The 17296-nt window shown below is 39.4% G+C and overlaps 1 protein-coding gene across 1 annotated transcript in view; it reads right to left on the bottom strand.

The window, feature by feature from the left end:
* Positions 1-17296, bottom strand: part of LOC101391492 (cyclic AMP-dependent transcription factor ATF-7) — a 90968-nt gene that overhangs the window by 57840 nt on the left and 15832 nt on the right. The window contains exon 2 of the mRNA XM_004429126.3: positions 14867-14935. Within this exon, the coding sequence (XP_004429183.1) occupies positions 14867-14914 (48 nt within the window). The 5' untranslated portion in view covers positions 14915-14935. The remainder of the gene's footprint in view (positions 1-14866; positions 14936-17296) is intronic.

Raw genomic sequence — 17296 nt, 5'->3', positions numbered from 1 at the left:
ACTGTATGATTCCAACTATACGGCTTTCTGGAAAAGGCAAAACTAGGGAGCCGGTAAAAAGATCAGTGGTTGTCAGGGGGTAGGGGAGGGAGGAGGGATGAATAGGTGGAGCACAGAGGATTTTTAGGGCGGTGAAAATACTCTGCGTGATAATATAATTATGGATATATGTCATTATACACTTGTCCAAACTCATCAAACGTACAAGACCAAGAGTGAATCCTAAGGTAAACTACGGACTTTGGGTGATTATCATGCATCAGCATAGGTTCATAAAAAATAAAGTCTTTAAAAAAATTAAAAACTACTAAGTAAAAGTAAATAGCTTGTTGCATGTTTATTCTGACAGAGTGCTCAGAAAAGAGCCTGAAAAATTAAGCCTGAAGTAGAGTACTCATTGCTTATTATTCTAATGTTAAGACAAAAAAGGATAGCATAGCAGAAAGACCAGCTTCCAAGCAAGAATTGTTGTTTCTTTGACAGAGCTCCAATCCAATTATGCCCTAGCCACTGATTTTTCTATCACCACTTCCCTTTTGTTTCAGAGACAGCATCCACAACCTTCTGTTCATGCGGTGGAGGAAGAAATTGTTTCCCAGAAAGGCTTAGCCCACTGCATTTTACTAGATAAAGAAAAAACAAAAAGCCATTCGACTCTGACAAGCCGATTACTGTCTATGGAGGAGCAAAATGCCTCCCTTAGGACTAAGGGAATAGCCAACAAGGTACAGTATGTTCAAACCTTTAACCACTGCTCTGCCAAGAGCTGCTACATATGTGCACACTGCTCCTGCTCCTCTGGGCAGTCACACGTGCATAACTGAAAGGACAAGCCTCCGTAAGGCCCTGTCTGGCTGCAGTTTCAAATGCATATAAAGTGAAGAATGCTGAAATAAAGTCTACCCTTTCCATTTCTGCAATTATCTAGGTAAGACTTAGAAGGGAAGAAAAGGAAAGGCTGAAGAGGGAATAGCTAAATTGTTGAATCTAATACAGTGCCTTATAAAACATTTAGACATCTAGACCTCCGAAAATTTTAGAGTAACTACTTTTAGTGTTCCCCCAAGTACAACCTAAGTGGACTACAGTCTCTTCCTTAGTCCCAAGAAATACCTGAAACTGAAGTAGAAGGTCTGAAATTATGAACATAATACAGTGAAAAAAATTAATGCACATGGATTGCCACTGTGTAAAAAAATGATGCTCACTGAAGTGACAGATGTCTGTAATACTATCTGCCCACTCTGGTATTCGATAGCTAACGCCACCTATACACCACGACTGAGATTTTTTTTTTGTGTGAGGAAGATCAGCCCTGTGCTAATATCTGCCAATCCTCCTCTTTTTTTGCTGAGGAAGACTGGCCCTGGGCTAACTCCATGCCCATCTTCCTCTACTTTATATGGGACGCCGCCACTGCATGGCTTGTCAAGCGGTGTGTCGGTGCGCCCCCGGGATCTGAACCAGCGAACCCCGGGCCGCCACAGCGGAGCACGCCCACTTAACCGCTTGTGCCACCGGACCGGCCCCCACAACTGAGATTTTTAAAACTAACTCAACAACTCTTTTCATTTGATTCAAATAACTCATGCCAGTGAAAGTTTTTGTTTTTGTTTTTTTGGTTAGTGAGCTTGAGACCAGAGACATAAAAAGGAGGTAACTGAGGCTTAGCATTAAAACGTAGGCCCTTTTTAAAAAAATAACCATCCATCCTATTAAGCTGCCACTGTCTGTCTGATGACCTCTTAGGAGCCAAGCTTGCAGTCTCCGTTTGAGAGGCTGCTGCCCTGACTCTCCTTTTCTTTGCATTTGTAGCTTTACAGAACTTTTGGCAGGACACATATACACAGAAGTGCAGCATAAACACAACTAACTGGCCTGTCAGAGGCACCCAGCAAAATAAACAAATGAGATCTCTGGACACCTAGAGTGATCATTTTGGTAGTTTGTGACCCTGTCCAACAAGGCATTCTCAGCTCTGAAGCCAAGAATTTGACCTTAGGGCCAAAGGTAGAAAAGACAAGACTTTAGTCAGATATTTCCTGCAGCTGAATGCAGAGTGAGTCTCACACAGTCCACTGTTATACAATGAATCATTATCAGAATCAAGAAGGAAAATGTGTATTTTAAGCAACTTTCCAGTAAAAGATAAAAACATTCAAACAAAACATACAAAGAATCCCTTTACTATAAATATAAACGATGAGATTCTCCGGTCTCTTTTGATTCTTTATGTGTACTTCTATATATTTTTATCAAATTATTTCACATAAATATTTCCATGTATCTACTTAGCCATAGATTTTCACTTCCAATGATAAATGAAATGTCCACTTCACTGGGGCCGGCCTGGTGGCGCAGCGGTTAAGTGCATGTGCTCTGCTGCGGCAGCCCAAGGTTCGCAGGTTCATATCCTGGGTGCGCACTGCCGCATCGCTTCTCAAGCCATACTGTGGCAGCGTCCCGTATAAAGTAGAGGAAGATGGGCATGGATGTTAGCCCAGGGCCAGTCTTCCTCAGCAAAAAGAGGAGGATTGGCAACAGATGTTAGCTCAGGGCTAATCTTCCTCACCAAAAAAAGAAAGAAAGAAAGAAATGTCCACTTCATTAACACACCACAGTTCGTAAGGGAAAAGGAAAGAACAGATATTTGGAAGTGCTATGAAGTCAAAGAAGGAGAGGATGTGAATCTAAGTGGAGAAGAATTTTATTATTCAACATGCAAGACCCTCCATGCAGTAATACGTCAAAAACATCAGAGAACAAACAAGTTAGTAATCACTGGGCAGAATATACATCTCACTACCCTGTTATCCTTCCAATCATCCCTAATTCCACCTCACACATATTTCCTCTTGTTACCAACCAGTACAGCAGCTATTATAACAAAAACCCCACTACTGCATGACACTCCACAAAGCAAGATACCCAGTTACCCTTTGCATTTGGGAGCTTACAGGCATAAAACACTATGATGAGGAAAAAGGGACTATGAATCAGGAAGTGATCCAGCCTAGAATTCACAAAGATGACACCACAATGCTTCTTTGGGCCTATTAGTGGAGGACACTGAAGCTATGATTTTTAGGTGCTGGTTTTTGAGTTCTGTCTGCACTTCTGGTTGGTCAAGAATTAGTTTTCTTTCCCATCTTCAAATCATGTCCCTGGGGTCTGCCCCGTGGCATAGCGGTTAAGTGCGCGTGCTCCGCTACTGGCGGCCCAGGTTCGGATCCTGGGCATGCACCGACCCACCTCTTGTCTGGCCATGCTGAGGTGGCGTCCCACATACAGCAACTAGAAGGATGTGCAACTATGACATACAACTATCTACTGGGGCCTTCGGGGGGAAAAGGGAAAAAAAAAAAAGGAGGAAGACTGGCAATAGATGTTAGCTCAGGGCCAGTCTTCCTCAGCAAAAAGAGGAGGATTGGCATGGATGTTAGCTCAGGGCTGATCTTCCTCACACACACACAAAAAAATCACGTCCCTGCTACAAAACAGTGGCAGTTTACTCACAGAGAGTTAGCTACATCTCAGCAGCATTCCCAGGCAGATAAAAAAAAAAACCAACAACATTATAGATTAATGCTGAGGCAGTTGCAGAGAAGTTTCTTCATTTTAGTAAAACTTATCTTTTTGTACAGGCAGAGCTCAGCTGTCGATCCAGCTCTCTCTCTCTCTCTCTCTCTGATATAGCAGCCAGATGCCTAGATCAGTGACAAACTAAAGCTAGGACTTATTTATTTATTTTTTTTGTGAGGACGATCAGCCCTGAGCTAACATCTGTGCTAGTCCTCCTCTTTTTGCTGAGGAAGACCGGCTCTGAGCTAACATCTATTGCCAATCCTCCTCCTTTTTTTCCCCAAAGCCCCAGTAGATAGCTGTATGTCATAGTTGCACATCCTTCTAGTTGCTGTACGTGGGACGTGGCCTCAGCATGGCTGGAGAAGCGGTGCGTCGGTGCGCACCCAGGATCCAAACCTGGGCCACCAGTAGCGGAGCGCGCGCACTTAACCACTAAGCCACGGGGCCGGCCCAAGCTAGGACCTACTTAACTGATTTCATTTGGACCATTTACCAAAAAACCGCTACTTATTCTTTTTTTTTTCTATGCTAGATGTTCATATTTACATGTATATGGAGAAGCATAAAGCAGTTTAGCTTAGTAGTTAAGAGTGCTGGTCTGGAGTCTGTCTGGGTTTGTACTGTAGCTCTATCACAAAATATTGTGTTACCTTATACAAGTTACTGAACCTCTCTGAGCCTTTGTTTTCTCATCTGTAAAATGGGGATGATATATCCTCCCTCAGGGGATTTCCAGGATTAAATAAAATAATACCTGTAAAGCACTTTTGCACAGTATATAAGAGCTTGGTTAGCTTTTGTTATTGTTGCTACTGCTGTTGTTGTTGTTATTATTATTACATTGATAAAGTTAAACAATTTTCTTTGTATTTTATTCTCCCCCCATATCCCCCATATGATCCCTGGGTGGAATATAATTTTCCTGCACATTATATAAACACAACCTTTCCTCTAAGTGGTATATGTACGTATGCACACATGAGCTGTTGGTCTGCACTAACTGAGGTTAATCCTGAACGTCACGCTATAGAGCCTTCCCTAAGCTAATGTTCATTTTACCACAGTGTCAGTTCGGTTCAACAAGTAAGGAAATTAAATTAGTACTGAGGCTAAAACTGGAAGATTCTCATATGTAGCCAAATCTACGAGTTACAGAGTCAATATCTCCATGAAAAGACATCTTATCCAACACCAGGAAGTTAGAATTCTAAGTAGATAGGAAACTTGAATCCCAGAACTAGAGAAATCAGATCACTCTCCTTCCCCCATATTTTATCAGTCTAAATTTTCCAGAGCAGGAAAAGGAGGAAAAGCAGGAAAAAGAGCAGGAAAAGGTCACTTTCTTTCTATTCAAAGAGAATTAAGTTGCTTCTAGTGTTTATTGGAGCCCTGCTTAAGATTTATACTTCTCAACTAGCTTCTAGTAGAAGGAAACTGAGATAGCCCAAAACAAAACTGAGAAGTAAATCTGTTTATCTTTGACATCTTCTTAAGTCGCCATGTCTCCTTTGCTCAGGGGCCGTTCCACCTAAGCCAGTCCTCATCTACTATCTCCTAACCCCAAATAAAAACTTCCATTCCTTCAGATAGCCAATATTACATCTGTGGTTAAACTAATTTATACTAAAGTGTGAATGATAGCTCCCATACTTTTCTTTTTTTTTTTTTTGAAGCTATACAAATGTTCTTTATTATTGCATTGCTATTTATCTACGTCTGTAACTCTTGTACTATCAGTTACTCAAGGACAGAGGTCAAGTATTACTCCTCTTTGTGCTGTCCCACCTGGCACAATTTCTAGCACATAGTAGTTCTTCATAGTATGCTTTTTTTTTTTTTTTTCCATAGTGGCTTTATTTATTTTTTAAAATTTTTTGTTTATTGCAGTAACATTGGTTTATAACATTGTATAAATTTCAGGTGTACATCATTATACTTCTATTTCTACATAGATTACATCATGTTCACCACCCAAATCCCATACTTTTCTTTTTTTTTTTTTTTTTTTTTATTTATTTTTCCCCTAAAGCCCCAAGCGATAGTTGTAAGTCATAGTTGCACATTCTTCTAGTTGCTGTATGTGGGACGCGGCCTCAGCATGGCCGGAGAAGCAGTGCGTCTGTGTGCGTCCGGGATCCGAACCCGGGCAGCCTGCATCGGAGCGCACGCACTTAACCGCTAAGCCACGGGGCCGGCCCCCATACTTTTCTAATAACATTAATTTACATGAATCTTTCATTAATATAGAAATACAGGGTTTTATTTTTGGATATGGAAACTTTCCTGTTTACCTTTAAATTGCACTGATTGTTTTCAGTCACATATAAGGCTACCCACGGGAGAGAGAGAGAGCAGACCTTATTGTCCTCAACCTCCACAAAGGAAAAGGGATCACGGGCTCTACTTCTCTTGCTTTGCCCAGCCCTAATACCTTGATTCCCCAGATATAGCCCATTCAGTGTTCATCCTGTCCTTGCTCCCAACACCTATAACCAGTAAAACTGTCACTAGGCAAGCCAAATCTTTTAACATCAGAGAGACTCCTAGTAGAGAAGAAAGGCTGGCCACCTAAATCTCTCTGGATAGATTCTTAGACTTTTATTTATTTATTTATTTTTGTGAGGAAGATCAGCCCTGAGCTAACATCCATGCTAATCCTCCTCTTTTTGCTGAGGAAGACCGGCTCTGAGCTAACATCTATTGCCAATCCTCCTCCTTTTTTTTTCCCCAAAGCCCCAGTAGATGGCTGTATGTCATAGTTGCACATCCTTCCAGTTGCTGTATGTGGGACGCGACCGCCCAGGATCCAAACCTGGGCCGCCCATAGTGGAACGCACGCACTTAACAGCTAAGCCATGGGGCCGGCCCAATTCTTAGACTTTTAGAGGAACCATGGAGTTGTGACTGCACATGTTTAATCTTCTCTCTCCCTGTCTCCAGCTATTCCCAATCACATGGCTATCTGCTCACAACTTTAAAAAATTAGAGGGCTGCATGATTCTAACTATACGACATTCTGGAAAAGGCAAAACTATGGAGACACTACAAAGATCAGTGGTTACCGGGGTTGGGGGTGGGGGAGGGAGGGACGAATAGGTGGAACGCGGGATTTTTAGGGCAGTGAAATTTGTATGATACTATAATAGTAGATATATGTTATTATACATTTGTCAAAACTCATAGAATGTTCAACACAAAGAGTGAACCATAATGTAAACTATGGACTTTAGTTAATGATAATGTATCAATATTGGCTCATCAGTTGCAACAAATATACCACACTAATACAAGATATGGGGGAGGGGGAGAGGAATGAGGTGGGTATATGGGAACTCTCTGTACTTTCCAATCAATTTTTCTGTAAATGTAAAACTGACCTGAAAAAATAAAGTCTTAATTTTTTTTTAATTAGAGGAAACACTGTTTAATAATCCTCACAAGGTGCAATGGCTAATAAGAGCCAAGGAAAGCTGTACAAGAAGAAAGCAAAAGTAAAAAATTAGACTATAGGGCTTGATTTCAAACTGGAGAGGACAATAACTAAAGACAAGGAAAGAGGCTTAAGGAAGTAGGGAAGGAGAGAAAGACGACTCACACAGCATTTTTATAGTGACTGGTATGCAAAAAACTAAAGCAAATGTTATCTCCCTCAGAGAAAGAGAAGAGAAGCCAAGTTTATGAGGGGCACTGAGATACGCAGCAGAAAAATCACCACCATTAAGCCTGTGGCACACTTACAAGTGTCACCCTGATGCCTCTCCCTGTGGCTAAGAAATCACAGCGTGTCATTGTAACCAAGTCTGCAACCTGTGCTGGTGCCAATCTTTATGGTAAATTGAGGTATTTTTCAGGAAAATTAAGGGATAATTGCCCAGTATCAAAAGGAGATCTGACCCTTGGGAGGAGAAAGGAGGCGTTCCTTTTGCCACAGGATGATTCTCTCTGGAATAACATAAATGGCTCTTTGAGAGACTATGTCTTTGATAAGCAGAACTGCAACTCTGACAGCCAATCTGGTGAATGCCGAACAGAGCACTCAGCTTTCTCCGGTGACTCAAAGGACAAGGCAAGGCTGCAGATTTATTCTGCTGACTTTCCCTGCAGAGCTACTCAAGTTTTTCAAAGGCAAGAAGGAACTCTTCCCTTTCAACCCAGAGAATTGCAAATTCCACCTGGGATCTAGAGATAAAACTATGTTTGCTCAAAATCTGGCATCATCAATGTGAACAAGATTTAAAAGCTGGAATGATGGCTGGCAATGTTAGTCTTTAGAGCAGAAGTTGGTTCAGCTCTTCAATCTGCTGGGAGAATCAGCAGCCACACAGGGCACATGGTGCGCCAGACTGGGAATGGGCTAATTTCACAAAATTCATTCTCATTCTCTCTGTACTTTCATATGACAATTGCAAATAGTCCATATTCTTAGGAAAGCACAATCTCAGGTAGTGTATTTCACTGCATAAAGAAACTTCACAGTAAAAACACAAAGGCACTATTGCAAAGAGATAAACCCCAAATCTTCCATCTTTGCTCCATGATGCTCTCCTTCGTGAAATTCTATCCTTAACCTGATATTTTTGAGAGAAAATTTAAAAAGCAAAATCTACAGTAAACTATTAATAGCAGCACTTCTCCCTCACAATTTCTATGTCATTTCTTCAAGATGAGATTTTGAAAGAGAAAAGCTTTCTACACATCCTAACTGGAAAGTAACAGCCATGTGCTATGATTTATAGGACAGTCCCTCTGTGGTTAAATGATTCAACTCTCAACAGACAAAAGAAAACTAGGCTTGAGAGTTAAGATACGCAATTTCTGTTTAAAACCTTTTTTGTTATCTTATGATAAATAAATCAAAGATTAGAAAACACTAAAATGTAGAGGTAATCAGCTCTATTTTGATTTTTTAAAACATGCATTGCTGTACCGAGTAAGTACCCTGGAACAGGTACTGAAGCAAAATACAGCTTCAAAAGTAACAGCAATAGCAATACAGTAATAGCAAAATACAGCACAGAAAATTATAAGCAGAAAACCAGAATAAGATTCCTTCCCCCAAAAAATATATCACCCTTTCTACAAAAATGAATGAAAAGAGGACAAAAATAGAGATGTTTTGCTTTATAAATAATATTGGCAAACAATATAAGTCCTAAATTTTTAGATATAACCAAAAGTCTAAAAATTAAGCTAAGTGAAATTTAGCTAAATGTTTACTAACACTTGCAACGTGTAGTCCTTTCAAAGGTTTATCATTTGGTTACACAGACAATTAAGATCAAAACCTGGCTCTGACCAAACTCCAGGTGAAGGGGCATTTCTCGTATTATAAAGTCTAAGTTAAAAGGAGTATTGTGTTTTATTCAAGTCACTAGCATATTGGTTAAAAAGCTTAAGTTTGCCCAGTTACACCCTTTGAGCAGAATGTGGAGTTCTCTTTCTTCTCCTATGAAAGAGCTTCCAGAGAGCGTCTCTGGCACCTTGTTCATAACGCACAATTTATCGGCATTTCCTTGCCTTTCTAAATGGCTGGGAGGAAAGAAGAGCTCCACAGCCACTGTGTGTGGTTAGTAACGGCGCTTTTACTTGTCATTGTACAAAGCCTGTTAAATATTTACAACACAGACAGCAATATCTAGTCCTAAACACCCAGTTGTGAGTTTGAATTTTTTTAGAAATAAATCTATGACAAGTTTTCCCCAGCAAAACGCCAGAAGACTTTACTAACAGCTTCAAGAGACCCAGAGGGTCCAGAGGAGCAGTTACAGGCCATCTGGTGATTACTTATTATTATTTATACAGCACTGTAGATGTACACACAGATGTGTTATGAATCCACATACAGAGTAGGCCCCTAACAAGGGCTTCAGACAAAATGCGACTGCTGAGCAAGTCAATCTGCATTAAAGAAACACGCTAACCAGAGAGAGCACGCTGGCTATTCTTCAATCTGCCGCATTTGCTGAACGAGTATTTGATAAAAGAATGAAGATTTCTATATAATGATGACAATACCTTGTAAGTTAACAATCAAGCTATATGTGGTTTTGCAGGGGTGGCAAAAGAGGGATTAGTGAAGGACAGGCTCTCAGATCCAGAAGGCACTTGATAAATCTGGCAGTTTGTAAAAGACGGGACTAGGAAGGAGCCCCTCTCCTGACTTAGGAAGAACTGAGATACAAAGATACAGGATTTTATTTTTTTTCTACCAGGAATGCTCTAAGGACAGTTCCTGGGCTCCCATTCCAAATATTAAGTCATACCCAAGGAAAACAAGAGTGAATAACTGAAAAATTTCACCTTAATTTCTCGGGTATAGCTCCAATTAGGTTCATACAGCCTTTTTTTTCTTTTTTGGCAAGGATGCTTTTAGCCTACTATCCTCTTAGTAACTAATAATAAATATACCATGAAAACCAAAATAACCAACCACATGTTTCTAAGGGCAAGTGTCAAGAGTGCCAGCTCTGACGTTAAAAAACTTGGGTTTAATTCTTTGCTCTTAACACCTCTACATTTTTTTATCCCAGTCCCAATTTTGTCTACATGATGCATAACAGGGGTCTACTTCCATGGCAAGGTTAGTAAAACTGCAGCATACTCAGAGTGGACTGAAAGTTATTGCAAAATCAACATATTATTACAAAAAACAAGATTAGCGTTTGGCCTAATTGTGTATAATGCAGTGTATTTTCAGCTGCCTGACAGCATGCAGGCACTCTTACCAGATGGGAACTGGATGAATTATTGAATGAAATATGAATTATTAAGTAAAAATTTGAATTTTTCTAAACTCCTGGCAGGGGGCAAGGAAGAAAGGCTTATTTGTTTACCTGAAATTGCCCTCATCTCATTTACATGTAAAGATAGCATATACCACCACAAATGGCATTTACCTACCAGAGCCATTTCTTTCCTTGTTATTCTCCAGTTCAAGATACTCCTCTAACATAAAGAATTAGTAACCAGCACCAACCCATTCTTCCTTGCTTTTCTTTTGTGCTAATGCCAGGTAATAGGGAAACTTGCCAACTGGGATAGAATTAAAAATCCAGAGTCCCTAGTACCGGTACAGCCCATTTAATGGGAGAGCTGGGATAACAGGAATAATCTCGATAGATTTGTGTTATATAGGTAATAAAACATATACCTTTGTAGCATGCCAGCATTTAACCAATCATAGAAGCTATTTGTTGCCTCATATATTACAAAGCAATAGAGATTTAAGGGATAATGTTCATGGAGGCAGAGGATACGAAGCAATAAACAGCATTGGAGGTTGGTTAAATGCCAAGTGAAGCCAGGACTACAGCACCATAAACATTATTCCTATTATATGACAAGATAAGGAGGTACAAGAAGCTGCCCTCAATCCCACCACAACGAGGGCTCTGCTGCTATTCTTGGCCTTCGAAAGGGAAAACAGGCCCTGGAGGTCTATGAGCTAGTTATATGTTTCATGTCTCAGCTAGAAAGATATGAACAGAACCTCAACCTGTACCTAAGTGTCCTCTGGGAGAAGAAAAGATCTGGTAGTAGATATCCTCAGGGGGGAAAAAAGAGTAACAGCCCCTCAGGGTCACACTGGACAGAGAAACAATCAAAGGATTTTCCTTAAAAGGACAGAGTTGATACACAGTGGTTATGACAGAAATCTTTCCCAATGGCTAATTAATGGGATGATACTAACTGTCCATTAGTAGTATCTCTTCAGACGAAGTGTGTTCCTGTTCTTAAGGAAACAGACATTCTAAATAATAAGCTTATATGATCAGCTTCTGCTCAAAGGCTTGATTATGGAAACCAGAAAGACTATTTAAATCTACATAATTTGTACTATAAACCAGTGTCATGTGCCGGAGAGGGAGGTACGGGAGTATGGAATTTGCTGACTTCTGATAATAAAAATTGGACAAAAAGCATCTAAAAGGTAAGTTATCTAACTATATCCACAGGAAAGAACATCTCAAATTCAAGATCACTGAGGAACATAGTAATTTTTTCTGCTTCCACATACAACAGAACAACTTTATAATCCTCCTTCAAGCAAAGGTGCCCTCAAAAGCATTAAAAACTTACAAGACTTCCTAGGTTTAGCACCAAACTATACCTCTATTATTTTAGTAACACAGAGGCAAAGCCATTTTATAGTCACAATGTTTTTAAATAGATGCTATCTTATAAACACTTTAAAAACCCATACAACTCAACCAGCCCTTTGCCACAAGGTATCTGGGGCACTGTTGCCTTAACAACACTAACTCATTCTCTGGAGGCAGCTCTATTAACTACTCCTGCTACCACATTCCATAGAGAGGTATTAGCAGGAATATTGCTTTCCCTGAGTTCCTCTTCATGAGGGTGATGAGGCCTCAAAAGAAACAGTCTCAACAAGAGAATAGGGATGAGAGGGCTCAAAAACCTTATCACCCGTCTTTTCAGATAAGAATGCAGAGAACACAACCTTCAGCAGCCATCTTTTTTAAAAAAGTACATGCAGCATATTTAGAACTCAGCTGTGTCACATCAGACTTACTGTTGGGAAGTGGATCGTGAACAGAATCCAAAAATAACAGCCATTAAAGACCTAGCAACCAAAACATGTTTACGTATCCATTGAAACCCGGTGGTTTTGATTATATGGTGGAGAGCATAATCCACTAGTCTATTTTAGGTGAATTTTCCTTTCACCTTCCCTTAATATTAAGGCGTAAGATGATTTCTGAGTCTAGGGGTACATAGAGTAAAGTCTGGGCAGGGAAGAGATAATGAAATAATGCAAGATTCCTAAAGTTTTTGTTTGTTGGTTGGTTTTTTTAAGGATTAGTCTCTTGAATTGTAATTTGCTTTCATTTCTTCTTCCTCTAACTGGTAAAAGCTGATTTTTGAGACTCCTATAGCGGTAAGTTCTAAACCATGCCTTGCAAAAATTATCATGGTCCTTATTACCTCTCCCGGGACTTACATAGCCTTTTTATTATTCTACCATTTCTAGAATAAAGAATTTGAACTGATGACAATGGATTATAAATAGCTTGAAGGTCTCAAGGTGGCTCCAGAATGCAACCATTTTCAAGGGATATAAGGAAGTTGGATGACAGGCCAAGGGTAGTTCACTTTACTAAATTTATCTTCTCTGCCAGGTTTTCACTATTTCATATAACATAAAGCAATCACAGTAAATCTTATTGAGATCCCACTCTAGAGTTATTTGTTACTAGATATTGGGAGAAATTTGGAAGGAGACTAAATATAACTAAAGAACTACAATCTCACCTGACCATAAAGTTTTGACATGCAAAGGAGGTAAAGGGATGTATCATGCTACCTTCAAAGCCTTAAATTGAAGCTTTCTATCCTTTCTCTATGAAACAAGTAACTTGAATCCAAAAGAAGGTAGCAGTCTCCTTGAGTTCCACAATCAATGAGTGAAAAAAAGCCCTCAGGACCTATGCCAGAGGTTATAATGAATCCTAATAACCAAAACACCAACAAATAATTCAGAAATGGAAGGGAGGAGTAGGAGAAGGAAAAGGCTTGGGATAAACAGAACCTAACAATACAAGAAGGAACGAAAAGTAAAAAGTCCCTACTGTTTTCCTACCTCTAGCCCCTCAAAAGGCAAAACAAAAACAAACAAACAAAAACAAACCCCTTGTGGGATCTCACAAATTTCAGAGAAAACTACTCTTTTTCTGATGAGATAGCCTGAAGAAACCCTATTTATATCTTTCGTCCTTAGAGAGCTTAGAAGATGTTTTTCCTGTGTATTGCATTATTTTTATCATCCATTTTTATTTAAGTCCTTGTCTGGGAGGTTTTAAGCATAAAACATACAAGAGGGGCACTGAGCAGCTTAAACCATAAGTGAAGAAAAATAAATCTTTCCACCAAAAATGCAGATTTTTAAAGTAAGGGAGATAAGTGAAAAGGGTACCAGGTTATCAATTATAGGAGTCATAGCAAATACTATTATCAACGAATTCACACACAAAAATACAGAGGGATCAGGTTCAGATACCAATAAAGCTGTCTGAAAAATGAAATAAATTTACTCTATTTTCCCAAGTGGCTTCTATTGTAAAAAAATAAACTATAAACCACATGGGGAAAACATGCAGTCAACAACATAGTTGAAAACATTGACAAGGAAGGAAATACACCCTATGATGCTGAATACTTCAGAATACAATGGCTTTCTTAGTTTTTTCTGAAATTTTCAGCATTTATTGGAATCTGGAATTGTCCTTCTGCCCATTCCTTGTCACCACCCCCATCTTATCCACCTCTCAAATTCCAATTCTTAGGAATCTCTGGAACTTAACTCGCTCTTCTTCTGGTCTAAGTATTTACAATGTTTAATAGAACTAGTCTGCAATCTCACATACCACCAGTAAGTGTCACTGGACAGTCACATGACATGTTCCTAACTGAACAGAAATTCAACCCTTTAGGTTCCATAAAATCAATTCATGAAGGTAGATAAAACTTTCTTTGTATTCCTTTTCTTCATCCTTTGTGGAACGTGGCAGTAGGGGAGGGTCTAGGAAGAAGAGTTAAGGAGGTGCAAAATGAAAAAAAAAAAAAGGCAGTTTAAACAAAATTACTTTATTAAAAAAGTATATGATGAAAACTATCTGACACATAATGTACACGTATGCAAACAATAACATGGCAGCTGACACACACAAGGCATTTCATGGCGTCACGGAAAATGGCTGAGAAATCGTGTAGTTTATATTTTGCTGTGAGATCTCCGGTTCTATGTTGGATTTGTCTTTCCTAGACATGTGCCTTAGTTGCTAACAATGACTTTCTGGATCAACGGTCAAAAGGAACAATTTTTTTTTTTTAATTTAAAAAATCAAAATAGACTCTGGCAAATTGAGGCTCACAATGAACGGGTGCATTCTCAGCTGCCTATCAAATATGTTCAGCAGACTTTTATATCCATGAAGGTTGAGGAGAAAATATTTCTAAACTTGCTTTGTATTTAGATGGATAGCTTTAGAAAGGAGGAAAGAGCAACATGTATTCCTCAACACTGTGTGCTGGGAAACAAACACCAGTAGAATAACAATATGAAAGAGAGCAAGGCAGATTTCATTACGGGAGAGTGCCTGCACTTCCTCATAACTTGGATTTACACACTGCAAATCCTCTGATCTGATTACCTCCAGTGATCACGTAAAATACCGGCTTTAAACTCTTTGCCTTAGTGATAAAACAGCCACTTTGATTCACAACGAGACATTCACAATAAAGTATATTGTAAACGTACCTGTCCACAGCCCGGGGCATTGCACACAAACGGTCTGTCGTCTCCCATATTTCATATAGCAGAGCGGAGCTGAGGAGGGGGAGGTAGGGGGAAAAGTTATGTTAAATACGCTGGAGTTAAAAAAAAAAAAAGTGCTTCAAAAATTCAAGCCTAGAAACAGGTGTTCCAAGAATGCCGTCTATCAAAGCTGTAAACACAGGCTACTTTGGGGAGACTCATTAGACAGGTGGCATATGATCTACTGTGCCTCAGTTGAAACTTTCAATTAGAAAAATTTAGACCTAAATAGTCAAAGAATTTCAAACCTTTTGCTAGATTTTCCCTCTTTCTGCTACAGTGTATAATACACTTCTCCAGTCTGCTGAATTACAACCAGTGCAGTTCCCTATGTCAATAAATCCACTGAACGCTCGATGCGGAAGCCATATTTCTGAACCAGAGAAGACCAAAATTTGTCATTTAATTAATTAAGGGATTATAGGAGGGGTGCTCCATTTTACAGGGCCATAATCTGGCTCCCTGGTGTATAAACTATGAGACTGTTGGCAAGGGCCGTTTATCCCAGATTATTGCCAAAGAAAACAAAGCACCCATCCTATTGGGCTACATGGGAAATGATTTTCATTAATAAAAAAATAAAAATAAAAACCTTCTCTCCCCACTGGGAGTCTCCTTCTCCCCCTCCACCAATCATCTGTGGCAAATGGAGAAATATCGGTGCCCTTCCCCCTCTGATTCTATTTATGGCCAGGTTTTTAAAAGCAGCAATAAAACAAATGTCAACTCTTTGGGGGTTTACTGGGTGAATATGTTCCGGCTGTTTGTGCTGCTCTCGGCCAGAGTTCTTGGGCTGCTCTGTTGCAGCCAACAGATGTGTGCTGCTGCAGGGGATAAAGAAACAGCACTAAAAGGCATCACCATCCATCCTCTCTATTTCTCTGAAGAATTTAACAGCGTTTATACTGTTGTTGTTTTTTAATTATTGAAGCTAAACTCTCGAAATGTTGATCGAAATTCTTTGTCAAAGAACAATAATTCCAATATGAATGTGTTGGGGCTATTTCTTGTATCCCAACCAGGAATAAAAATAGAGGTGGAGATGGATAAGGATTAGAAATGCAAATCATAGTAAAAATATTCCTAAAAGATAAACAGTATCTTGAAAGAGTGGAAGAGAAAAAGGTGGGGGAACACAAAAATATTCTTTATAGAATAAACTCCTAAAAGACATTTTCCAACATCCTTCTACAAGAGAGAAAGGCGCATGAAAGAATACCAACAAGGCAAGACGAAAGAGGAAGAACTACCATTTGAATATGCCTAGAAATGACTTCAGAACTGTAACCAAATTTCAAATTTTTATGTTGGAGATAAACCAAAATGTCAGGTTAACTTCAGTCAGGCCTGTATTAAAATAAAATGTTAAAGCACTAGATTGAATCTGGTCATCAGAAAACCATGCCTAAAACTCAGAGGGTAGCTAAGTAACGTCTCTCCTATTTGCTTAAGACTCACTCTGGGGTTGGAAACCAGTATTTCCGGTAGTCTGATCAGTAATTCCACAACTACTCGGTGTTTAAAATTGTGGGGTGCCCCATAAAATAGAAAGGGCTTCTTAGTCATCTTTCAGTGTGATAGGAACAGGGTCTAACTATGAAGGAAACTGATGCTGCAGCATCGCTGTAATGGAAGAGAGCCTGTATGTACATAGGTGTACACAGATTTATATCACATTTAGCCAGGATAAATTGCTTCAATAAATTCTGTTCCTAGGAGAGGCGAGCTCAAGCCGATGATTGGGTACTGGGAAAATGAGAGCTTTATTCTTCTTCACACAGCCCCAGGACACGGGGGTTTTCTGGTTTGTTCCTTTGTTTTAAACACATGATGATTTTTTTAGCACTTTCTGGAACTACGACATAGTGCAAAAAATGAATACAAGTAAACAAAAGTAAACAAATGCAAAGACCAAAGCTATTATGGCAGAAAACTCAGAACATTTCTAGAAAGCAATTCATCTCTGGAAAAATCCCTAACAACTGCTATGCTGGAGATAATTTCAATTCCTAATTCCAGAACCTGCTTTCCTAATATAATAACGAAATCTGAATTTTACTCAAACAAGGTCCTCTAACATATTTTCAACAAGGAAGTAAATTACAAGGGCTAGAGCAGACATAACATAAGGACCAGGGAGGATTCCTTACTTTTACCTTGGTTCTGTTATTTGAGGCTAAGTTTCCTCAGTTTTCTACCTGTTTAGAGGAAAAGGGTCCTGGGTGAGGTGTGAGGCAGCCCTGGCATTGGAAGTAAATAAATAAATTCTGGAATGGTTTCCCTCAAACCACAAAATTCAAAATTTAACTTGGTTTTGCACACTCACCTCATCATATATGGCTTCCAAATTTTATTTAATTGCATGCTTACTAG

Source organism: Ceratotherium simum, chromosome 17, assembly GCF_057802395.1.
Source record: "Ceratotherium simum simum isolate JZ-2026a chromosome 17, ASM5780239v1, whole genome shotgun sequence".
NCBI lineage: Eukaryota > Metazoa > Chordata > Mammalia > Perissodactyla > Rhinocerotidae > Ceratotherium > Ceratotherium simum.
The sequence above is the reverse complement of the archived record's forward strand: the minus strand, read 5'-3'. Positions and strand labels throughout refer to the sequence as shown.